This window comes from Sceloporus occidentalis, unplaced genomic scaffold (genome assembly GCF_023333645.1).
Source record: "Sceloporus occidentalis isolate IW3139 unplaced genomic scaffold, rSceOcc1.0.p SCAF_51, whole genome shotgun sequence".
NCBI lineage: Eukaryota > Metazoa > Chordata > Lepidosauria > Squamata > Phrynosomatidae > Sceloporus > Sceloporus occidentalis.
The window spans coordinates 1340480-1366600 of record NW_028317031.1 but is presented as its reverse complement, the minus strand read 5'-3'; the positions used below and the strand labels follow the sequence as shown (position 1 = coordinate 1366600).

The window sequence follows — 26121 nt, the reverse complement described above, 5'->3', positions numbered from 1 at the left end:
GTGGGCCATACCTACAGCTTTCACTGGAGATCCCCTTGTATGATGTTTCTCAATGAATGACATGTGTATCACAATGTGTACTTGAGTTCAACCTTGAAGTACTTAAATCAATTAAAAACAGGAGGTTTTCCAGAAAGGTTTTCAAAGAAAAGCCATACTTTGAGTCTATTTTCAACAATATGATTTCTTTTCACCCAGCTTTTATCAGGGCTCAAATTGCTAAGCAACTAATTATTATTATTCTAAGAATACACAAAATACTCTGCATTTGCCCCAACATCCTATGGCAGCTACCCAGTTTTTTATCTTGAGAACTTAGTTTTGAAGTGGGTTATCATAGAGGGTCCTAGGCGAATGCAGATGTTGTCAATTTGATTAGGTTTGTATCTGCCGTCAAATTCTGTGTTTCTGTAACATTGTTTCATGCTCCCATGTCTGATCAAAAATCATTTCATATTCTTAGGCAGTGCTAGTAACTTGCATTATCCCTCTGTTCTCACGTACTGTATGTCTTGGTTGCTCCCTATCCATATAGAGTCAGGAATCTATTTGTTGTTTTTTTTTGTGCTCTGGGGTATGGAATGAGATTGTGTCAAAAAACGCTACCGTATTTAGATATCTCCCAATCAACATCACGTTTTCAGAGATAGATAAGTGACAAATCTTAGTTGCTGCTTAATCTTCTGCTTCACAGCATGGGTTGACTGGGAAGGGGGTAGGTGGCGGTTATTCAGAAGAATTTGGTCAAATAGCTTTTTAACATGCATTATTTTGCCAGGACCTTCAAGATTAACTTTTGGCCAATTCTTTAGACAATATAAAACGTGTAACCAGACTGGATGGTCCCTGTTTTTCCTCCCTATAAAGACTTTAAATGATGTTCACTTTGGTGATTGCTTTTGCTTTTTGGTCAAGCCGGGTCAATGAGTTTTGGATATAGTATGTGGTATGTGGCTATTTCAGCTACTATATCACTGGGGTTCATCTGAAAGTTTCTCAGTCTGCCCTTATACCAGGTGCCCACAAGCGCTTTCCACAACAGGCAACACACATAACATCAGTGCTGTCTCAATATGCCACCAGAACCATGAATGCCGTTTTAGTCATAAGCAGCTGGAGTGTCTACCATCACGTCCTACCATTCTCTCAAAAAATTCCCTTTTGTAATGTCTTGCATTCTACTGCTCCAACAAAGGAACCTTTATTCATTTGCAACTAATAATGAAACTAACACGCTGCTACAGGTCACTATGGTCTAAATATCAGTACAATAGTAGAAGAAACCAGACTACTGCAGACCCAGTGAACAAAGACTCAAGTTTGTTTAACAGAAGCACAGTTATTGAAACATATATCACCTAAAGCAATGCATCCTAAGGCATACTTTATGTGCTAGCTTTGAAGATGTGAGAGTTTTATAAATCTCTTTGTTGACTTTCTCATACGTTTAGTACCTTCAGCTTTGGAAGACGCTTGATTGTTTTCAGTGGGCGCAAAACTCTCAACACACGTAGAGACTTAATAGTTTTGATGTCCCGGCCTTTGTTAGTCCTAAGAGACAAAGTACAATCAAATTACAAACAATAAAAAGAAACAAATGATGCATGATGGGTCTAAAAAAATCGCTGCTAGATGTATCAATGACTGACATAGAGAATTTTAAAGCCTGCATTCCCCCCCTGTGACAGCAAGAGAAGGGAATGAATAAAATTGCTACTATGTTTCATGAAATGAATTAAAACTGTAGATAATGAAAGTGTCAGGGTTTGTTTTGCAGGGTTTTATTTATGCCTTAGATATATTTTCCGGGTATGCGCTGAATTTGTTTTGCATATCCCTGATGACCCATCGCCAGACAAAGTGGACACACGTGTACTTCCCTGATATGCAACAGCTCAGCAAAAACAAAAATGCACATTTATGTCTGTGTATTATGTAAAATGGTGACATAGAAGGATTCACAATGGTTTCCTACAACATATATGTTCATATTTACCCCAACACATTCCTGTTTGTGTTCCAAGAAATGAGCAGCAATTAGTGAGTGGTAGGGACAAAAATTAAGAAAATACACGGGTAAGAATGGGTTAAAAAATGAAATACCGTGGCATTTAGATCTTAAACATACTTAATGGAACATTAGAGTGTAAGATGCAAAGGAAATAATTTAATATTTAGCAGTTAAATATGATTAAGGAAACAGCAGAGCAGAAAATGCAACTTGCTGGAAAGTAGAAAAATGTAGCATATTGAAACAGTGCTTTTATTTTAAATTATTGTTTCTCCCTAATTCCTTTTCTAGTGTCGCCTAGAAGAAAGCTGGGTAAGGCGTGACGATATTGTCCTATGCACTGCTCTGATGTAAATAATTTGGTTTTCTAGTAATTCAACATATGGCTAAAAGGTTTTCAAGAGAAGACCTTAAAATATCTCAAGCTTTTCTTCAACTGGGCGTTACGCTTAAAATGCCCCCCCCCAAAGTTATCTCCAGAACACCAAACAAAAAAAGTCCTACTAAATGAACAATCTATCTTTTTTGATAAATACCACTCCTGTTTTCCTTGAATGTTATTACTGTGGAAAAAGCAAAAAGGAAATTGCTTACGCCAAAGCAAAGGCAACCAGAGCTCCCACCACAACCACAAAATCCAAGATGTTCCAGAGGTCACGGAAGTAGGAACCGTCATGCAAGACCAAGCCCTGGTCAATCATCTGTGTTAAAAATAAGAGACTCAGACGGTTGTGTACAGATTACATATTAAAAACGATTTTTTTACAGCCAACAGCAAAGCACAAGTATATGTATTACACTAGATATTTGAATAGATATTTTAGTTAATGATTATAAAGATGATAACTATAACTTAATTTTGTTAGGGTTACCACTCCGGTTTAAGATATGCTATATTCAAGGCCAAGAGTCTACATTTTTGGCCAAACTAGGTGTGCACCAGTGATTGGAAAAATAACTTAGGCAACTTTTTTATATAAAATCGCTTATCAGATGTTATGTGAGCTTGCATCTTACCTTTATCACCATCTCAAAGGTGAAGACACCAGTAAAAACATAATCAAAGTAGCGAAGGACCTGCACAAAAAATCAATAAATAAATACAATCAGAACAAACCAGAAAATAATCAAAGTAGGCTACAAGAAATGAAAAGTGTATGGACTACCAAAAATAAAAAAGACAAGTAACCATAAGAACATTACAGAGGTTAGCAACTATATCAATTATGGAGAGATACATAGAAATAAGTAGGTCAATTATGGAAAGGTCTTAGAGTAATTAGGAGTAGCGTTATGACATGAGGTAGTACAGGGCTCTATATTGAGAATATAGAGGTATGTATTTTAAGCTAATATGTATAATGGTTCTTGTAAGCCAATGTATGGTCCTTTTGTACTCACTTTGTTGTGGTCTGAGTTGGTCAACACCGGGTCCTCTGCAGCTAATGCAATGCTACTAGCTGCAATTACCAACAGAATGCTCATCTCAAAGTATCGCAGATTTACAATGTAATGACACACTTTTCTTACCCTAAAAAACAAAGAAAATATCTAGAGACAAGATGGCTATTTTTTATCTCAGTGCTACTCTAACCTAACAAAAAAAGAATGCGTTTTATTTTATATGAAACTAGATGTTCAAGTTTAGTATAAAAATGAATCTGGTGGAAAATGCAAAACTGTCTCTTATCCTGCACAGAAGAAGATTAAACATATGAAGTGACACATTAAACTGAAACCTAAATACAGAAGATTCTTATACAACAAGAGACTATTAAGTAGAAAAATAGATAATGTAAAGAAAAAAAATAGGGATTCCCATAAGATAGAAACGTACGGATTGGTCGAGCTGAAGATAAGCATTGAACTGTAGGGCACAATTGACTTGGGGGATTCCAACACCTTTTCCTTTCGCTTCACTGTCCTCTCTTCTCCATCATCTCCCTCCTCTTCTTCTTTTTCCTGTTCTTGAGACACAAGACTCACTTCTCCGTCTCTCCCTTCTGAAACTGTAAAAAATAACATATAACATAGAGAAATGTGTAACGTGCAATCAATTATTGCTAAGCATATCTAGAATGTTGAGATTCATCAAGATCTCAGGTATTTCTCGTCATACCAGATCATTTGTGTGCCCCTGGGTACCTTGGCATACCTCTAGGAATATTGTGTGAATCACTAGTCAAAATACAATGTGAGCTAAATAGCTGCACAACTATCAAAATATGAGTGGTTATATTAATAGCAGTTGTAGGTAATTGGCAGTTCTCCTGCACCTTTAAACTACAACTCCCACAAATGTATGTCAGATGATATGGCTATAGTTCATGAGCAACTGGAGAGATGTGATTACCCATCATATGATCAATTTAAGTGGCCTACTTCAGGTGTATAGAGTAGAGGGGTAGCCATATTAATGATGAGACACAGAAAATACACATAGGGTGAGATGAGTCCTCACTCTGTACCACCGTGCAGTCGGCAGCCCCTCCGGCATCTGGTATAGTGATGACGGTGCTTTCCGTAACACGCTCTGTACTGCTGGACACATCAGCTAGACTACAGCTGGTGGGATTGGGACTTTCTGTCTGGCTCCGCGGGCTGCCCAGCAAGGCCTGCTCACTGCAATCCAAATCAGGGTGGCTGCCATTCTTCCCTCGACTAAGCTCCTGCAGGGGTGCGGTGTTCGTAGATGTTCTGTCACATCCAGATGACCGGTCATTTCTTCTACAAGCAAATGTGTAAAAGAGGAAAAGAGCAAAGGAACAAGAAGATGAAAAAGATATCAAGCAGTAAATAGAAATGATCACATACAACATAAATAGAAGAATACTTGTATTGTGACCACTATTGGCAGTCAGCTCTACTGGGCTCAGGCATCTTGACCATGGCATGATAGGAATGGAAGGACTTTGGTGGTCCAAAAGCATTTCTACCAATTAAATTATTTTCATATTTGAGTTAAGAAGTAGTAATGAGCTACTTAGGATGGTAATTAATCTGATGAAGGGAGGACTGGTAAATAACATGTGCAACCCGCTGATTTTTAGCATTACTTGTGAGATCGTAGCTTCTACTGACAAATGGCTGTTGCGTCAGAAACACACCTTCTCAGATATTTTTTTTTTATTTAAAGGAAGCCAATGGGAACACATTCAAGTTTCTGATCTGCAGTATTATTCATCACTCTTCACGGTGATGTATATATTATATTATATAACAATACATTATTACATCTTATACACGGGAGATCTAAGATGTACGGTGGTTTAGACACATTATTGGTGGAAGATTAGGGCATAAAACAACTGTGTGCCAGGCTGCCTAAGTGAAGAAAAAAGAGTTTGAAAAAGAAGTGTGAAAGAAAAAAGTTTCTTTCTTTTTCTGTGACCACTTGTCCTTCACTTAGAAAATTGACTAGGCACAGCCTTGATCTTTGGTGAATACACAATCCAGTCTCTTTAAAGAGAAGTATTATAAGTAAGTATCCTGTAATAACTTTTCAAAACCAGTCCCTTCATCTTAAAACAGTCTTGTCTTGTAGGTAGCACTATGAATACAAATCAGTAGGGGGAAGATAAGGCAACACACAAAGTTGGAGAAGGTGGCCCAAAGATATAAACAGGTTGTGAGTCCCAAGTATGGAAAGTATGGAACATAGATAAATACAGGGCTCCAGGCATCCCCCCAATACTTTTCCTTTTTTTATCTAATAACTTGGAGTCCAAGACAACAATGCAGCATTTACAAGTTCACATTGTGATTATAAATCAAAAGAAAAAGAGAAGAACACAAAATTCCTACAGACCCACTGAAATGCATTGTACTTTCTCCAACCTTTCATCGCAATACCTTGAGGATGAGCAACTCTTAAGGGGTTCTTCTTCTGTCCCTTGCACCTCTTTAATTTCTCCATTGCCCTTCTCGTCTGTAGGTGTTTTTCCATCCTCTGTACAAACTTTGTCAAGTCCCCCTTCACGGCTGACTGAGTTGCTGTTCGGAACACTAGAAACCTCTCGACCTTCCATACGCGCTTTCCTGTGACGGCTCCGCCGTTGGCTATGTCTACGCCGCATTGCATCTTCTGGTGTCGTTCCATTTGGCTCACTGTGCTCAGCATTGCCATGTCTGGACTTCTGGCGCCAATGTTCCCTGAGATTTTTGTGAGAGGGGCTTTCTTCTCCTTCCTTCTGACCATCTACAGAATTTACTGCCGTCTTGTCTTCCTGATTAGATTCTACATTTTCTGTTGTTTCATTGCCTGTTTTATTCTTGCGGTAGATGCTGGAGTGGGGGTTCAATGCTGTTAGTTCTTCACTTTGAATAGCCTCTTGACTGGATATCTGTATATGTCTCCTTAGCTGGCTTGTGCGCTGTTCCCAGATAGACATGGTGTGCCTTTTTCTACGTTCTTTCCTAGATTAAAAAAACAACCATAAAATCATCAAACAAGTCGGGGTTTCATAGGTTCATGGATGTTCCTTGCATGGGCCAGACCTGCATTTTAATAAGCATGTGTAAGGTCTCTGGTAGTGTAAAAGTGCTATTTTCCATCAGCACCTTACGTAAAACCACAAAATATCTGACAGAATTGATACATTTTTCTACACCAAAGACAAAAAATAGTACTCTGTACCTTTTAAGACTCTAAAGTTGATTTTATGATAGACCGATGAAAACAAGAGAGCATTATCCTTAAGTCAACTTCTTGACAAAGGCATGGGCACCAAGGATGTCTATGGTATTGTATCATGAGGATCAGGTATATAACTTCTTAGGACCAAAAAGTTAGTAAAGGATAGACGTTACAACAATCCACATGAAACATTATAGAACGTGCATATCTACTATGCTGCATTATAAATGTTAACAGACTTTAGGAATACAGTCATGGTTTGAGAAGATCTATTACTTTAGAAAATACTCGCAGTGATTACAACTTTGAATGTTTAATTTGATTTAAAAATGTAATTATAATTTAAACTGATAAAGTGTACAAATAGCCTACTACCTGATTACCTAATTCATCAATATACCGTATTTAAATGTAAATATGCTTGGCATCTTTCTACCTAAAAACAGTGAAAACAAAGCTCACATGATTTGAAGGACATATTGCTAATTTTTAGTATTATTGCATGTAATGTAAGTAAGCAGAAGCATATTGCAAAGAAATAAATAAATGACTTACTCCATGGATGATGCATTTGGTGCAGACATTGGGCTGACCTCTTTGGCCTTTTGAAGGGCATGCTTCTGATTAAATGCCTCCTCTTCCTCTTGCTCATCCTATATAGAAACATTTGTAATAAAGGCATCACTACAGACCTCAACAACACGGTAACATCTTTAAACAGTAAGTGTAATTCTTGTAATTGACAGATTTGTGAAAAAAAAACAAAGTGGTTCATTTAACAACTCTTCCTGATTTGCAAGCAAAGCTCTTACTTTGTCTGCTGATTCCTGTTTTAAAAAAGCGGTTTTAAGAGCAGGTTGCTAAATAATTCCTGAGTGACATAATATGCGTTTAATTCTAGAATTACAAAGAAATACCTGCGCATTTTAGACAATTTTCACATTCTCGGCATGCATTCACAGGCTAGACCTGGTGTTTAATCCCATTTCTAATCTAACTAGACATGCCACATAGCACGCTCAGCAATCTGCAGTACTGCTCACTCTTCAAACTGTCAGCCAAATCTTAACAATGCATCATATTTTTTATTCCCCCAAAGCGGGTAGTTACTCACAGAGAAGATATCATTACACAATAAGATTTATTTTTCTTCACTGCCAGAGCCTATTGTTATATTAACCAGGCTTGTTCCTTGTGTCAAGACAGATGAAGAAAAAAGATGGCTATAGTCTAGTGGTTACATAGCGGACGTACCTTGGTCAGCTCCTGTGCGTTGGCCAAGTTATCCACAGCAATGGCAAGAAATACATTTAACAGTGTATCTGATACAGTTAAGGAACAACATTATAATCCGGATGATGAAAACATCATGAGAAGTTAGAATGCACTGGGACCACTGGGAACAGATGAAGAATTATGAAACAACATTGGGATACACAGTGATTTGCTTTGTATATTTGGGGGGGCATTGGGGTTCTGTTCCTTCTAAACATAATGTAGTAAATGCGCTAGAAGCTTACGAAAACACCATTACATATTTATAAATGTCCTCAAAAGGGAATTTCTCTCACGATTTCACATTGAAGTGGTATTGGTGTCTATTCAAAGGATAATTGAGTCTAGTACTTTATGATTTTATGAAGATTGAAACATTCTTTTGAATAAAATCTAATTTTTATGTGACAATATTTTTTTGGTTTTAAAATTCTTACCTTTATGGAACGATCATATATTTTACTGACTAAACAGGGTTTTGTAAAATCATTAGGAATATGAAACCCTTGCTAGTGGCTGAACTGCAGCAAGACCATGATGAACATTGAGGTCTTCTTCAGGTTTTCTGTGGGTTGCCTGCCTGCATGCATAGGGTAGGTAGTATTTGGATGAAGTTTTAGAAGATCTTAGTCCGGATGTAGATTTCTGTAGGCAGGTGGGGGGCTTATCTTATATGGTCCTGGGGATGATACAGGACAGAGAACTACTCAACCTCCACTCATTGTATGGTTGGATTGGAGTTTATTTGTGACCTGGTGTAAGGTTTTATCAGCAGAAAAGGTATAGCTGATCACAGTAGAGTGTTGTGGTAGGTTATATATTACTGTTATTAGCCTAGTAGAGTATGATTTCGTTTATTTAGAGACAGAGGAATGAATAAAGTGCATTTGGGCAAGTGAAAAACTATGGATAACTGTGTGCACAGAACCTGAGAGTTACCTAAACCCTAAATTATAGCGTGGAGCTGCAGAAAAGGAGGGGGGAAAAATATGTTATCATTGACACTGAAGCTTATTTTTCTTCTTTACAGCCCACTTTCAGTTTCACACATTTTTGTACGTTGTTTTACATAATAACGTGCAAAGCAGTAAAAAAGAAAATGTGCTTATAATTTTTTTCTCTGCTGGTGATAATTAGATGGTTGGATTAAAGGACAAATGCAGTAAAACGCATCTACCAAATGCTTTAATTAAAAACATTTTAAAAAGAAAGACATAAATTGATCTTTTTTTTAAGTATTGCTATTGAAACCGGAACACTGGGTTAGTATGCACAATGGATAAGTATAGTATTTAGCAATTGTATTGGACTAGAATATGATGGTCATGGTTTTTCACAAGGCACTATTAGACACTTATATAATATCCTCTTTCATCTATTTACTTGGATGTCTTCAGATTTGCTCCAATGGCTATAAGTTTGATAACATATGGGAAGGGGGCTCCTAACCACCTGCGTCCAGCCTTGCAGTATAAAGGAAAGAGAATGACTCTGGGTAACAAAACAACAAGACTTTCAGGTATGTTGATTTGCATTTTGTTTTCATATTGAGGAACTTGCGGGCACATTCAAATTTACTGGTAGTAATAACAATAATAATAACCAGTGCTATGACAAATAAAATATGTATTCACAAAAACAAGGATACAATTTCCAAAGAGGGTGAGAACAATGAAATAAATGGAAGACCACATTCCAGATCGGACGCCACCCTGGGACCTAATTCCATTGTACATGACTTCATTCCAGTCTTCTCCAGTCAGAATCTGAGCAAAAGTAACAAGAATATTTTAAAAAATATTAGGGAAGTACAGTTAGGGCAGGAGGTCTGCCACAAGGACTAATGTCCTTTAGAGGGACTTTATCATTAAATACACAGCACCCAAAGCCAGTAGCCTACAAATGATGTATGTGTGGCCACTGGCTGGATAGGTTCGGCCACAGATTATGTTTTTATACTCTCGCAGCCATTGGCCGTACATTGCTGGATCTGATCTGCCGCTGGCCCAGCAGATCGGTTAAGTATGGGGCACTATTGCTCAGCAGCCTGTCAAAAATGTAAGATTGATATAGGATGTATGTCAGAGAGAAATACAGTATGCTGACTCTCTGGCATACATCTTGACTTTCATATGTTGGCTCTCTGACAATTCAGTCCAATGTGTAATTAGTTTGCTTAATCATCTTTTACTTGACATTAAACCGATTTATCAGAGAGTCAGCATATGTCTCTCTGACATACAGCTGACATAAATCTTAAATTTAATATTAAAACCTTTGATTTGCATCTTACCTGAAACACTGTCATGATGGCTGCAGGGAATGTATCAAAATTTGCAGATGGAGTACCATCATTAAAGTTAAACCTGTCAGTAAAGAGAGACATATATTAATACTTTTTTTTAAAATAAAGCTCTAGTGTAATCTATCATTATATTTAATCCCAGAGCCAATATCTCTCACAGAGGGAAAATAATTTGCCTATCCTGGGTGTGTGGTGTCAGCAGAAATACATGATTTTACTGTGGATAAAAACCATTTAGCCCATCTAGTCCCACTGTTTCTCATGATGTAAAGACTCAGACCTTTGTCTTGACTGTCCTATGCAAGTTCAAATTGTCATCACTGTTTCACTTATCTTATCACTAGTAAAACAATGTATTTAGTATTCATAGGTCAACCTCTATTAAGTCTACTTTATCACCGTTACCCGTGTTAATCCATTAAATGTAAGAGGAGTGTACAATTCATTGTTGAACGGTAGGTAGGTACATAGACATATTGACAGAAAAATCTAGATTCCATAAGTTTTTATTATAGGTTTGATCACATGCTTACGTCAATCTTTATTAAGGCATGACTGTCCTTGATGATCCTAGCACATTATGCAAGAAGAATTATAACTGGCGGGTATTATTGTTTAACATTTGATGAGCCTGCTTTGTCCAGTCCTTTTGTGAGTGGAATTTACATATTATATAGACACACCTCTTTAATAATATTACACTATTGTATTTGTTTTTTTCTTCCCCTATGTATATGCGCTCCATCATTCCTGGTTTGCTTCTGTATACACTTTGAGGAAGAGTGTTGTTTGGTAGCTGCTCTCATTGTGGGAAGTATTTTCATTTTTGTCATTTATATTCACACGCGGTTTTTTGTTTTTTTATTTGGGTATTATTGTTTACCTGCCACCATACAGTTGCATTCCCAGCAGGGCAAAAACCACAATGAAGAGAAACAGAAGAAAGAGCAGGCTGATGATTGACTTCATAGAGTTCATCAATGAAACCACTAGGTTCCTCAATGAGGCCCAATATCTGGAAAATATGGTAAAACATTATTAATCCATTATTAATCCATGAACACAGCTAGGCTGAATATGGGTTGTTAGTTCATAATAAAGCTGAATATTGAACAGATGGCTTAATGACTTTACGCAGATAGTTTGGTGGTAGTGCCTAATAGAACCACAAATCTGAAAATAGAACTTTACTTACTTAGTAATTTTGAAGATTCTCAGAAGCCGGAGAGCTCTAAGGACACTAATCCCAAAAGAAGTCCCAGGTCTAAATAAGGCCCAGATCACTTCAAATATACTTCCAATTGTCACCTGAAAGATGAATTTGATTGTGATGGGTACATGTGCTGGAAATAATATATTTCTGAGAGTGACATTAAACTAGCATCAGCTTCACAAAATGACCAAAAGTATGTGGACACCCCGCCAAATTATTGAGTTTTGGTGTTTCAGTCAAACCCATTGCTAACAGGTGTATGAAATCAAACACATAGGGAGCCATCTTCATAGACAAACATTGGCAGTAGAAGGAGTGGTATTGAAGAGCTCAGTGACTGGGAAGAGAACAAAAAGACTTACCCCACAATCAAAACAGTTGAAGGAGGAGTGGAAGTAAAGGCGGGGACCCATTCCGTACATTTTAAAAGACATCTCCACCAAAAATAATCCAAGAAACAGAAATTCTGCATAGTCTACAAGAAAACAAACATTTACATGCAAATGCTGGGCTGTATGCTAAAGTTTAATAATACAATTTTAAATGCACCTCTAATTGCATATCTACCATCGCTCCATGTCTAATGTCGCCCTCACTGACATTTCCATCAAAAACTGAGAAACATTGAAAAAAACAATGGAACAGCAGGCTTACAAAGGATGTTTGACAGCCAGGGAGCCTGGTTATGGTGAACAATAGCCACGCAAGCTGTGTTGAGAGCCACCACTCCCAGAACCATCCAGTAGAAAACTTGTGATTTGATCATGTGACGGATAGAAATGCGCAGTAGCCGTTCTTTGTGACGAAAATAAGAGGCACCATCTATTTTGGCACTCTTAATGCTGGCTCTAGCAAGGGGTGTGCCTAAGGAAGTAACAGAGGAGACATTGGTTATTACATGTGTTAGTTCCTTAATCGTTAGCCCTTTCTTGTTATTAGCCTGGTTCAGCACCGCTCACCAACAGAAGATATGTCAGCACAGTGGTCCTCAGTTGAGTCTCGATTCATGGCTTCTGTTCTGCTTCGTTTAATGGTGGCTCTCCTAAGAACTAAAACACATTGGGGAAACAGATTGAGAAGTCATTATTTGCTATACACCATTCCTGTAGAATGTGGACACGTGTCTTACCTTCTAAGGCAGAGGTTCCAGAGTTTTTATTTTCTTCAGCAAGCATCACCTCCTCTGTATGCAAATAGAAAGCAAACTTCTAGGTTTATAGTTTCTACAAAAGGTGGTATATGTTTATATTTTGAGAATTCTGAAACATAGAAATAGATGTAAAGATAAGCTTTCTGGACCTTAGAGGTTGCTTTTTTGGATTGAAACAACCTCAAGGGTCCTAAAAGCTTATTTAACTTTACATCTTTTTCTATTTTAGGACCACAAAAAGGTATCAAGTTCGGCTAAAGTCTCTAAGGAACGCTTTGCAAATGGAGAACTGGTTCTCACATTCATCTTCATGAGTTAAAAAACTCACCAGCTTTATCTATCCATGCTCGATAACCATTCAACTCCCTCTCAATCTGCTGCTGCCTGCGCAACTTCATGAAGGCCCGGCGATTCTCCACACGCTCCCTCTCTTTGGCAAATTCACTGTGAATTGGGAGAGACACAACTTTCACATGTAGTAAATAAGAAAAAGTGCACAGAAAATAGCTAATTAGATTATTATTATTATTATACTTCATTTATAAAGCGCCTACAGATTCCGCAGCGCTGTACAAATGTACATTAGATGCATACAAATGGAAATATGTATTTTGTGAACAAATGAAATGAAAGGACTATGTGGGTATCTGTAAGAGTTAATGGAAAAGGGCAGCATTCTTAAAATTAGAACTTTTGTACTGTTTTCTTTCTTTTTTTTCTGCTGATTAAGAAACCACCATTACTTATTTGAAAAGCTGACAATATTTCGTAATTTTTTTTATTAGAGCTGGTGCTGGTAAAGTTTTCATATCGTTTATGACAAATTGTACAGTTCAATGTGGCTCTGCATTTCTTAAACGTGGAGCGGAAAGCATTCTGCAGTATGCAGTTTTCACAAGCATTCTCCTAAAAATGGTATATTGCTGAGAATAAAATGTATTGTTAAAAAAAATGTATTGTTATGTGGATAGCTCCATAAAGAATAATAATAATAATAATACCATATCTTTAATTAAACAAAAATATGCCACGGATACAAATAAAATACTGCATTGCATAACTCTGTTGATAGTAAGTAAACCTGCATTTAGACAATGGGTTGTAATGCACCGCTAGCCAGGAATGAGCAGAATATTTTCTCTCTTTTTATTTCAGACCCATCTCCACGAGGGGTTCTCGCTAGACTTGGGCACCAGGGGGCTCTTCGTGTTCGTCTTCGTGTTCGTCTTCGGCAAAAAAAACACTTCGTATTCCGCGAATATTCGCCTGGTCCTGTCTTCTCTTCGGGCGAATATTCGCGGACATTCTTCGTGCTCGGGTTTTCTTCGTTTTCCCCGGTTAAGGGGTTAAAACGGGGTTAAAGCCGCTCTGGCGCCAGGAGTTTAAATGTCCGTATGAGCAACTCTATTGGTCGTCAGCAGGGGGCTCGTCTGCCATTGGTTGATGGCAGACGAGCCCCCTGCTGGCGACCAATAGGGTCGCTCGTACAGACTGTTATACTCCTGGTGCCGTAATTATCCGGCAGATCCCGCTGGTCTCCCTGTTCTATAATTTATTAACTGATAGAACAGGGAGACCAGTGGGATCTGCCGGGTAAGTTACAGCATTGGGGTTTTAAAAGTCTGCACGAGCGACTCTGTTGGTCGCTCGTGCAGACTTTTAAAACCCCAATGCTACAACTTACCCGGCACATCCCACTGGTCTCCCTCCCTGTTCAATTAATTAAATGTCCGTACGAGCGACCAATAAAGTCGCTCGTACGGACATTTAACTCTGTACAGGGAGGGAGACCAGTGGCATCGGCAGGGTAAGTTGCAGCATTGGGGTTTTAAAACCCCAATGCTGCAACTTGCCCTGCCGACGCCACTGGTCTTTAACTAATTGAACAGGGAGGGAGACCGATGCCACTGGTCTCCCTCCCTGTTCAATTAGTTAGTCCGTGCCGGGTTAAATGTCCGTACGAGCGACCAATAAAGTCGCTCGTACGGACATTTAACTCTGTACAGGGAGGGAGACCAGTGGCATCGGCAGGGTAAGTTGCAGCATTGGGGTTTTAAAACCCCAATGCTGCAACTTGCCCTGCCGATGCCACTGGTCTTTAACTAATTGAACAGGGAGGGAGACCGATGCCACTGGTCTCCCTCCCTGTTCAATTAGTTAGTCTGTGCCGGGTTAAATGTCCGTACGAGCGACCAATAAAGTCGTTCGTACGGACATTTAACTAATTGAACAGGGAGGGAGACCAGTGGCATCGGCACTGCCGATGCCACTGGTCTCCCTCCCTGTTCAATTAGTTAGGGGTTAACTTTTTTTTAAAGGGTTAAGGGGCCGTGCAAGTGAGCCTATTGGTCGCTTGCACGGCCCTTTAACCTATGGATTTCTGCTCCCGTTAACCCCTTCGATGCTGTGTTAACGCAGCATCGAAGGGGTTAACGGGAGCGGAAATCCATAGGTTCGCTGTCAGGGGCTACAAAGACCGTGCGAGTGAGCCTATTGGTCACCTGCAGGGTCTTTCTCTGGCATCAACCAATTGGTTGATGCCAGAGGAGGTCCCTGTAGGCGACCAATAGGCTCATTCGCACTGCCCTGTAACCCGTGACGGCGAACCTGCGGATTTCCACTTCCGGGAACTGCCGCGATGCCGCGAAGCCGCGAAGACAAGACAAGGTAAGATGAAGGGGGGGAATGGTAGACGAAGACGAAGACAATCATGAAGATCTTCGTGGTGTGTGTCTTCGTCTTCGCCTACGTTTTACCGCCGCCGTCTTCTCTTCGGCGTGTCTTCGGAACGAACACGAAAACGCACTCTTCGTGTTCGTTTCCATGTTCGCCCGAAGACGAATGCACAAGTCTAGTTCTCGCAGCATTGTACCCTGCTCCCTATAGACACTGCATATTTCCAGTTTGTGCTTATATACTGATCCTAACCGGTGCTGCATTAACCCTCGCACTTCCTCACACATCAAACACAAACCCTAACCCCCCCCCCATCAAAAAACTCACATTGCAGTACAAACACAGAGCTGTTTACACATTCTGGAGCTTTTGCTGTTGCCATGGAAACCCAGTCAGATGCATCCTACTGGGATGAGCAAGTTTATTATACGAGTGCTAACAGCTTCATTCTGTATCACAACCAGACACTTTCACAAACATAAACGCACACAAAGCTGCATAAAACAAACACACTTTTCCAAATGCACATCCATACAAAAAATGTTATAATCCCAATGGTGCACTGCAACACGAAAGAAAATAACTAAATCCAACCAAATACAGCTGTATAACCACACAACCGCACTCATCCATACAGTTTCCCAGCAGGAAGCCTAGATGTCCTCACAGCACCATTAGAGTAAGTGAAGGAGGTGATGTTGAAGGGTTAATAGTATCCTCATTCACTCATGCCCAAGTGGTGTGCCCTTCATTTAATATCTGCCTGCTTCCTATCTATTATCTGCTTAACACCCATCTAAGTTGCTCCATTTTTTATTTAATACACATGGGGCTACAGAGGTGTGCGGCGGAGCACCTGGATAATATAGGAAAGTAGAAGACACCAATGATTATATTCAATAGTTTGGAAATGGGGTGCAAGAGTTAAAATACTATCCTCCCAGAATCCTTAACATCTAGATAAATAAATATAAAATGATGCACGCAGTTGTATATGTAAGAAATGTATTATATATCCATTATTGAAAACCCTTTTATACAACATTGTGACGATTCTATGTAGTAAGTATAACGATGTAATATGATTTTTTTGACAAAGGTATAGTAAAGGGCCTTTAAAGCCTATTTATTGCTGAACCGCACAGAAGACCCCATATTGTTGGGTCTGAACACCTGGAGTGCACATCCAACTCTGCCCATAAAACCACAGGAGTCAAATCAGACATATTGTAAAAATAATCTGAAAACATTATTTAAATCAGGGATGTTGTACAATTTTAGTTAGCTAATGAAAGACAAGAACTTGCATTAATTAAAGGGGCAGGAACAACAGTGTAAATATAGCAAACATATAAGTCAGACTTTCACAGGAACAATGACTCTCTTACTGCCGGCTTACACATATTCTGCGGGCCAGCTGTGCACAAAAGAAACGGCACAACCCAAGAATTGGGAACGGAGCCAGGTCATGCATGCACTAGCAATGCTACTGTTTGTACCGATCCAATATGTTCTCTCTTTGCACTCTTTGGTAACATACAGAGTCTGCAGAAATTCATGACGAATTTTATTGGTCAGTGTATTCAAACAATGAAATGTCTCAAATACCTTGAAGTCCTCAAAGGTCTTAATTAAAGCTCTGAATCTCAGATATATTTCCCTACTTTCTATGCAACCCCTTCCATGTTCCTGTCTCCTTTTCCCCATCGTCTTGCCTCTTCTACAGTATTCTGTCTTCTTTCTTGGTTTGGTTCTTCCCGCAAAAGGGGCAGAATTTCCATGCACCCTCTCTCTGATTGAAGGAACAGGGGAGAGGCTGTCCTTGTGACTCCACCGTTTTGCAGAACTACTCCAAGACGCCAGAATAATGCAGACGGAATCACTGAGAAAGAGAGGTTCAGAAACTCCTCTCTTCCTCTGCAGATCCGTGTGCGTTATTCTTGCTTCTTGGCGTACTTCTGCAAAAGGACAGAGCCATGGTGCGCCCACAGGGACAGCCTCTGTCCATTCCTCCTAAGGGGAAGAGGGTGTGCACGAAGGCTCTGCCCTTTTGCAGAAGCACTCCAGGAAGCTGGGGTAATGCAGAAGAAAGCGGGGAGAAGCGGATCAAGAAAGAGCACAGAAGAAGTGAAGAACATGAAGAGGCAAGTCCATTACTGTTGAGAATTCCTCAATCTACCTAACAAACCACGTTCATCCTTCATGTCCAGTCACTTACCAAATCCTACCATTTTCTCTTGTGTAATATTTCACAAATTTGTCCTTTCCTCACACAAACATCTAATAAAACACTAATCCATTCCCTTGTGATATCCTGCCTGGATTGTTGCAACTTTCTACTAATCGGCCTCCTCTTCTCTCATCCCATACACCACTCCAATGCATCCTGAACAGGCTGTCAGACTAATGTTCTTATCCTATCACATTTCCCCTGCTGCCACTGTGACACTACCTCCACCGGCTCTCCACACCCTCCAGAATTAAATTTAATCTTTCTATAAAGCTTTTTGTAATCCCAAGCAACTCTCCCAGCTGGATTCCCTCAAAACAAAACATGATTCCAATGATTTAACATCGAGCACGATGCAAACCATTTTATTTTAGCACCATCCAATCCAATCCAAAGGCAGTTGAAATTTGTTTTTGGATGAATACCATAGATAGGAACTGGTTAACACACATCTAAATCTGTCATACCAGATCCACCAAAAGAAGAAGATGCTGAATGTTTAACCCCTTAAGGACAATGGGCGGGCCCTAAACCCATTGAAAACATGTAAGGGCTTTGTCGTTAAGGGGTTAATTTATGTATATCTTTATGTAACCTGTTATATGCATTGCCTTTGTATCTTCTGTCAATTAGAGTGGATTTCCACTTTCAATAAAAAAAGACTTTTACGAAAAAATATATAGGCCAGGATCTGACTTCACTTAAACATTTCTAACACATCTAACGGTATTCAGCATCACACACTGCTATTCAGAAATACGCAGCTTCTTTCAGACACACACAGTGATAAAGGGTCACACAAAGGCACAGACCCATAGTGCAACCTACACACATACAGACACATGTCTAGGCTTACAAAACACAACACAACATCACAGAATAAAAATATATGGCTCACAGGGAAATTCATTTGTTTCGTTCACATTATGCATGATTGCTAAGACTAATATATACCGTATTAGTGATTGAAGTGTTTTTTTTAATGTAGTTACATTATTTATAAACATGATGCTATTATATACCATTGAAAATTCTCGTAAGAATTTTCACAGTATATGTACAACAGGGTTACACGCTGAGGTTTTAAAATGGTAAATCACTAGGTCGTGTTGCAATGTCGACATTTAAAGAAGTGTGTTGAGAATTAAAATTAGAAAGAATTGGGGTTCTCTTTTTCAATACATAAGATTGATACACTCAGGGCCGGCCATAAGTGTTCAGGCGCCCTGTGCGGACTACTTCTCTGGCGCCCCCCTCGACAAAAAAGAAAGGGAATAAATCTAGTTTTAATTAGAGATTATTTATGTGCAAATGCAAACAAGCACAATAATATATAACTGGAAACACTGGTAACAATAATGTACCTTAAATACATTAAATATAGGAAAAAAGACAGCTAACAGGGCAATCTTTGTAACAAAAACATTTCCCATTAAATATTGAAAAAACTGGACGCTAGGCAATTATTTCCTTTGCACCCCCTCCACGCACCCTATAATGCAATTATTTTCCACACTGACTGCAGATGTGCAGTCTTCCCTCCTGAATCTACTGTGACTTTGAAAGGTCCTCTATCCCGTACTCTTCCCCAGAGTCCTTTGGTCCCCTCACTCTTTTCCTTCCTCCCCATAGTTCAGGTATAGATCAAATAAACAACACATGTAAACAACACTTGCATTGCAGTTATAATCCAACAGATTAACACACAAACCCAGTTCTGCAGGTATAGATCAACTAGGGATCACATGCAAACTAAGCACTGAAGGTATAGATCAAATAAACAACACATGGAAACAGCACTGCAGGTATAGATCAACTGAATAGGATCTACAAATCCAGTATTTGCAGGTATACATAAATAATGTATGGAAACATAGCATTTCAGATATAGATCAACAGAATAACACACAAATCCGGCAGATATAGATCAACTGGAAATCACATTTAAACTCAGCATTAAAGTTATAGATTAAAAAAAAACACTAAATTACATGCATAGATCACATGTTGTACACCCCAAAGCCAGCTCTGGTGTCCACATAGAAATTGACCAGCACCCAGATTACACACACAAATTACAGCCCAGCGTGAGCCATCTTTGTCCCCAAACACCCTGCCTGTGCCATCTTTGTCCCATAAACACCCTGCCTGTGTCATCTTTGTCCCATAAACATGTTGCCTGTACCATCTTTGTCCCATAAACACCCTGCCTGTGCCATCTTTGTCCCATAAACACCCTGCTTATGCCATCTTTGCCTTTCCCCAAATCACTTATACAGTCACTCCTTCAATCTGTCATTTACACAATTCCTTCACACAATTATTAATTCCCTCATTAACACAAATCATTTAAACATATTCGTACCGTGACAGAGGCTTCGAGCTCCCACCACCCCGGTCAGGGCAGCGGTAGGGAGCTGAGGGGACAAAGGGGGCCGAGCGGTGGCTCTCGGCGCCCCTCTCTCTTCTCCTCTCCCTGCCGCCTCGTTGTTGGTGATGGGACGGCCGCACGGCGCCCCTGCTGCCGTGGCGCCCTGCGGCCGCACAGCTCACACACCCGTAAGGCCGGCCCTGGATACACTTGATAATACCACTGATTTTTGTTTTTGAGACCCATAACACCTCCAGAATCAATGGTTCTAAAGTCATATTGGCTTGTAGGAGCCATTTTATTGTGGGTAAGGCTGATGTTGTCTTTGCCCTTTCTTGAACACTTTCTGTTAACAGTGATGTCAAAGTGTTGTGGTTTCATATGATATAAAGTGAGAGGAACAGGGTGACCAGAACCAGAATGGAAATTCACAAATTACATATAACCACACATGATCCATTCGAGATGATGAGTAGACATAGAAGTCTTTTTCACTTTGATGTGGTCAATTAATGTACATATTGTAATGGAAGCAGTAATATGCCGATCATTGTGTACATTTTGTGATAACCACAGAGTTAAATAGAAAGTGTTTACACTAAAAATTGTCCTTACCCAGACAGAACTCCCAGAACAAGATTCAGGACAAAGAATGATCCAATGATGATGAGTGGAATGAAGTAAAGCCAGTTCCAGGTGGCTCCTAAGGCATCGTTGGTCTAAAAAAGATTAAAACCAGGTAAAGATCAGCATTATCCATAAAACATATTTAAGTTCATACGTTTATGACGAAAATTACAAGTTAGTTGATGTTAATTTTCATTCCTAGCTCAGTATTCCCATGTGAATAGTGCTCTCTATTCCACCCTTCTAGAATTTTTCATGATAAATAGGTGGAATGTGCTGAATTTACATGGAGGTCATATATTAACCTGCTTTGTTTCTCAAACATACATCAAAAAGTTATAGAAAATATGGCCATCATATCAAACTTATTTTGAAATACACAACATATGCACTGGAGACAGATCTAACTGCAATGTGCCTAATAGATAAAATATTTCAGTAGTACAGTAATAGTTGTTTTATGAAAGATATATTTTCAGCAAAAAGAGGAAAGCAAATAACGTGTTTATTCTTCATGAGATTGAAGAGCGAAATAAATGTACTCCCAAATGTATTAGAACATTTAAATCCAATCAGATCCAGTCATACCTGCTGGTAATTTAATCAGATATAACAACCATTATGTAAGAGAAATATTGTAAAAGGAACCTATGGCAAAGTCTGGGAACTATAATTAAGTGTCAAGGGACTTAACAGATGTTCCATGTGGATTTATGAAATAAAGACAACTTGCAATGTCATATATCTAAACTGGAACATGTTTGCACCATAAAGCAATGAGACTCGAGGGTGAGGCTGTTTAATTAGTTAGCAATGTGATAACATCATGCAGTTACAATGCATACAATAATCGAGGTCATGCTCTTAACTGCAGTCATAAACAATGACATAACACATGCGCTGTGTAGGATGAATAATAATGTTTGACTTGGTTTGTGGTATGTAGCTGGAGTCTTTAGTCAAAGTTGATACATTTTATTGGTAAAATCTCATAAGGTTTCAGGGGCTCAGAGGTCTCTTCATTCCATCTGAAACATCCATTTTCCATTTTTTACCTGCTGTAAAGTTTAAAACCTTAGCCATATGCATACCCCCATGTATGTTTAAATTCTCTACTCGTTTGACTATTCTTCTAATGTTAAAAAAAGTTCATGGGTTAAAAAGACCAATGACATTAACTTTGAGCCAATGTGCTGTGTTATTTCAAAAGCAATTTTAGTGAAAGAAAAGCATAAAGAGTGGGCGCACAGACCTCCAGTGTACAATGTTATTGCAGAATGCGGAGAGATCATGTCAATGTCTGGGCACTGGGCCCTTTCACTCTTCTTTCCCTTCCCCAAGTGCTACCATAGAGCAAGGAGGCGCCTGATGGTAAGCAGCATGGAGGCACAGCTGCTCACAGCATATCTGACACTCAGCGGCCTATGCCAACAACACGTTCAGTGGCCAATTACATTAATTAACGAGGAAAGGAGAGGGGGAGGAGAAGACTTGGGCAGGGTGGTACATTATTTGTGACAATAAAGGCAGCAAGAACGTCTTCTTTATAATGGAAGATCATGCTGCGTAATATGGCACCAGTGCTCTTCGCACAAATATCACAATCAAGGATAACAATGGATTAACTATCAAGTGACACAGATGAGCAAGATTGACAATAGAAAGAATAGGGAGATGTTAAATACAGAGGAATACTCTTTGATGTACTTCAATTTAATATACATATGAAGAGAAACAAACATAATGGCTTTGTTTAAGTGTCCAAAGAAAATGACTTAGGTAAACAGAATTTTTACCTTTAAATTGCAATTTTAAAATCTCTATACATGTTGTTCTATATAAGATGAATTTATTATTAGGCAGTGATGTTTTTTAAAATATGTCTGCATTTTATGTGCACTTTGAACTAGATAAGCACAATTCTAGCCTATAAATTCCCAGCATTCTAATGATCAGGAAGGTAAAAGCACTGATCTACAACCCACCCGCCATAGATACATTAGTACATTATGGAGCAGCATAAATATTACATCCAAAAAGAAGAATCCTCTTCCAAATTGGTATAATAGGGATGTTTATATAATTTTTTTACAAGTCATTGGAAAAGAATATATCTTTGCCAATGTTTCGTACAGTTGAACATGCCTGTGTCCTAGAAATGTCATGATTTTAAAACCATGGAGTGCAATCTCTTGCTATAGTTGCTTTAAAGATAGCGATGTTCAGCCATAGTTAGTACTTATGAAGCACATGGAACATGCCAAACTATAAAAATATCCACATCAGAAATACCATCTTGCAAGTTAGGGATGCACTCCCAACAATCATTTCCAACTCCCCGCTCTGCCAGTGCTAGGATTAAATATTCTGAAAATCATGTTTGTAAGAATTTGTAGTTATACATTACCACTAGTAGTCCATACTATCAATCTCAGGAACTCAAATCCCACTTTCCTCCCCCATGTCCCCCTTTTTTAGGAGCTCAGAATGTTTGTTATGAATGATGAAAGTTATGTGTAGCACCATCAGTGCCTGTCACAGTATATTTTGATGAGAGTTATGCTGTACCACCATCTGTGTCTGGATCACTCTCTAATGATGGTAGTTATGGTGTACCACCATCAGTGCTTGGCTCAGTATATAATGATGGGAGTTATGCTTTACCATCATCTGTGTCTGTCTCACTATATAATGATCCGCATCATGTACAACCCTCAGTGTCTTTTCCTTATGTGATTGTAGAAAGACACAGATGAAGAGCCCTGGTGAAGTCATTCTGTTCCCTTCTAGGGAAGGCCCTTGTCCTCACATATTCCACTAGGGGTTATGAAGGACCGTTTTGGACATTTCTTTAAAATACAGATGGATGATTGCATTATTAATTAAGTTTTCCCAAATGCACACTCTTTCTGTGTTAAGGTGGTTAAATTGAATATTAGCACAACTAAGGCATTATTAAATATTGCAACACTATATTTTGCAGTATTTCTACAATAGTTTGAACCTGAGAAAATTAGGAACTCACTTTCCATTTAACATAGCTATTTTGTTTCTTTTTCAGGTCTGACAAAGAGGTTCAGCTTATTGAAACGTGTCTTTGTATTAAACCTTGGAGTAACAGAAAGTATGGATTCATTGTTGTGCTGCCAACAAGGACTATTCCCTGTAGCTATGGGTTCAACAGCAAACAATTGTAAGTGAAAATAATCTCCCAAATGGCTGATATTGCTTTACCGCTCTGTGATTGGGAAGAATCTTCCTGGGTAGCATATTCTGTGCTAATGTGCATCTTATTCAGATTGTGAATTTCATATATATCTCTTGGGAGTTCTTGAGTGAATATTTTTTTCTCAAATTGTGGGCTGCATTGTGATGAAAAATCTGAACAAGACCAGGCTCTGCCTACGCCTGAGATCTCACAACAAAAGGATTTACACTCTTGAGATAAATAAAGGAAAACTAAATTAATGACTATGGAACAAACAAGCTAGAATATCTAGAGCAGCACAGCCATGTTTATGATCATAAACCATATAATAGACAAAAGACTCTCTTCACTAACATTTTCAGTTTGCGTAGACTATCCTATGTAATTAATATTTATCCTATTTTTCTAGGTATTTGTAGCACTGCTGAATTGCAATACATGGTTGGTCTAGAGCTGTATGTGGTGGGAAGAAAAAATATACTAAGAGATTGAGCTGAGTTTTTCCCATTATTTTAGAATTTGGCTCTGGATTCTGCAAGTCCAAATAACCAGGAATCTTGTAGCAGCAGGTAAATAAAGTCAAGTTATGTTTTTGATAGACATAAACTTATACCTTTGATGATGATGTCTTCAGTTATAACGCTATAAATCTTAATTCAATCCTTCAAACCCTGTAGCCTACCATGGACCCTAGTGGTCATCTGCTGGTTATCAGACCTGTTGGTGTAGTCATTTATCAAACAAGTCTCTGCTCTCCAACAAGATATTGGCCAGTGGTTGGACCTGGTGGTGATGGGCTCTATGCCAGGAGGTTATCAGGGGTGCTATATGTAACCTTCTCATTTCATATGCTCCTTGTTATCTGTGTACGGAAGCGTGTTCTTGAGAGGGTCCATCTGTTGATGTTGAGCACAAGGGACCAGTTAGATTTCTCCTGTATAAAATACTTCTGCAGCGCTACCAGAGAGAACACGGGTAGAGAGGATCGGTCTTTGCAATGGCCCAGTAGGAAAACAGGGCCCCACAACTGGGAAAGAGTTGCTGAGTCTCTTGTGACATGAGGACCATTCCTACCTGCATACTCTTGTAAACTTTACTATCATGCCATTGGTCACTATAGATGACCTTATTGCCCTCCTTCTTTAAACATCACACAAACTGTTCTAATTCTGCTTTATCATCTTCTCTGGGTCCCTCACCCTTTTGTCTCATGGGATTAGTTATATAACATTACCACGTATATCATTAGAATGCATCGAAATAAGTCTGTGATGACAAGCAAAATGAGGCACATTAAAATACTTGTTAGTCTGACACACAAAAGAATTACCTTGTAGCAGTCTTATGCCACAGAGTACACCTGCTCATGGAAGCGCAGCTGGATGAGAGCAATCTCTGTAGGTGCTGATAGAAGCCTACACACCCCTCGCTATTTTACTGTTAACAGTCTTTACCACGTGAAACACAGCATTGTTTAATGTCGATTTCAATCTTCACATAATGTGAATAAAGAGTTCACATTCTGCGTTATTAGACTATACATATTATTATGTAACATACTTTGATCTGTCCATAACGTTTCATATCCCATTATCCACAAACCTTGCCAATTGTAAGCTACACCGCATGTGGAAGCAGCATACATGGGGTGTTTAAGCAGCTTGCATACATTGTTAAGTCACCATGTTGAAATAACAACTTCAAAAGGTGGAACAATAGTTTTGGATGATACTGATATAAAACAATTTTGTTAAATCGATACATGTTATGGGATTTTATGACCCCAATACATTTAAAAACAGACCTAAATCATATTTCCTCTGTCAAATACATCTTACAAAGTTAATACAGTCCCATACCATCGCTGAGCCTTGTAACACTTAAAACCTTTTTTACGTAGATGCACACTTTTCCTGTCCTGGGACGTTCTGGGGTATGCTTACAACAACATTTTGGCATGAAGGGCTAAGGGATTTTTATGATATAATCAAACTCAAATTGGAAACATTTACCCTGTTCCTTTCTAAGAGTAGCAACATTTAGGTGGAAAATACTAGGACGCATAAAAAGGTTAGTGGTGGATGAACAAGGTGAATTTCTTCATTTTGACCCTAAGCATGATAAGGAACTATGAATGAAGCTACTTACATTGTACAGCACTGTGGTCCAACCCTCCATGGTGATACATTGGAAGACGGTCAGCACCGCAAATAGGATGTTGTCAAACTGAGTAATTCCATCATTGGGTCCAATCCATTCCCTGCACTCATACCCAGATGGGCAGCGAGGCACTCCACACGGATGAGGTGGGTCCATAGGTTCCAACTCCCATCCTAGAGTGGAACAAAAATAAAACCTGAATTTTGAGTGTCACTTCTATCACATGAAGGTCCACTTGGACAACTGTATCCTAGCTCAT

At 39.0% G+C, this 26121-nt stretch overlaps 1 protein-coding gene across 1 annotated transcript in view; it reads right to left on the bottom strand.

The window, feature by feature from the left end:
* The window catches only part of LOC149288404 (voltage-dependent R-type calcium channel subunit alpha-1E-like), a 165676-nt gene that overhangs the window by 20865 nt on the left and 118690 nt on the right, over positions 1 to 26121 (bottom strand). Inside the window, exons 7-26 of the mRNA XM_089491619.1 lie at positions 25851 to 26035; positions 20483 to 20586; positions 12919 to 13034; positions 12570 to 12623; positions 12400 to 12489; positions 12095 to 12304; positions 11803 to 11915; positions 11423 to 11535; positions 11111 to 11242; positions 10216 to 10288; positions 9571 to 9688; positions 7902 to 7969; positions 7203 to 7300; positions 5864 to 6427; positions 4473 to 4738; positions 3849 to 4020; positions 3413 to 3542; positions 3029 to 3088; positions 2606 to 2712; positions 1455 to 1551 (exon numbers count right to left, since the gene is read on the bottom strand). Of these exons, the coding sequence (XP_089347745.1) occupies positions 1455 to 1551; positions 2606 to 2712; positions 3029 to 3088; positions 3413 to 3542; positions 3849 to 4020; positions 4473 to 4738; positions 5864 to 6427; positions 7203 to 7300; positions 7902 to 7969; positions 9571 to 9688; positions 10216 to 10288; positions 11111 to 11242; positions 11423 to 11535; positions 11803 to 11915; positions 12095 to 12304; positions 12400 to 12489; positions 12570 to 12623; positions 12919 to 13034; positions 20483 to 20586; positions 25851 to 26035 (2870 nt within the window). The remainder of the gene's footprint in view (positions 1 to 1454; positions 1552 to 2605; positions 2713 to 3028; positions 3089 to 3412; positions 3543 to 3848; positions 4021 to 4472; positions 4739 to 5863; positions 6428 to 7202; positions 7301 to 7901; positions 7970 to 9570; positions 9689 to 10215; positions 10289 to 11110; positions 11243 to 11422; positions 11536 to 11802; positions 11916 to 12094; positions 12305 to 12399; positions 12490 to 12569; positions 12624 to 12918; positions 13035 to 20482; positions 20587 to 25850; positions 26036 to 26121) is intronic.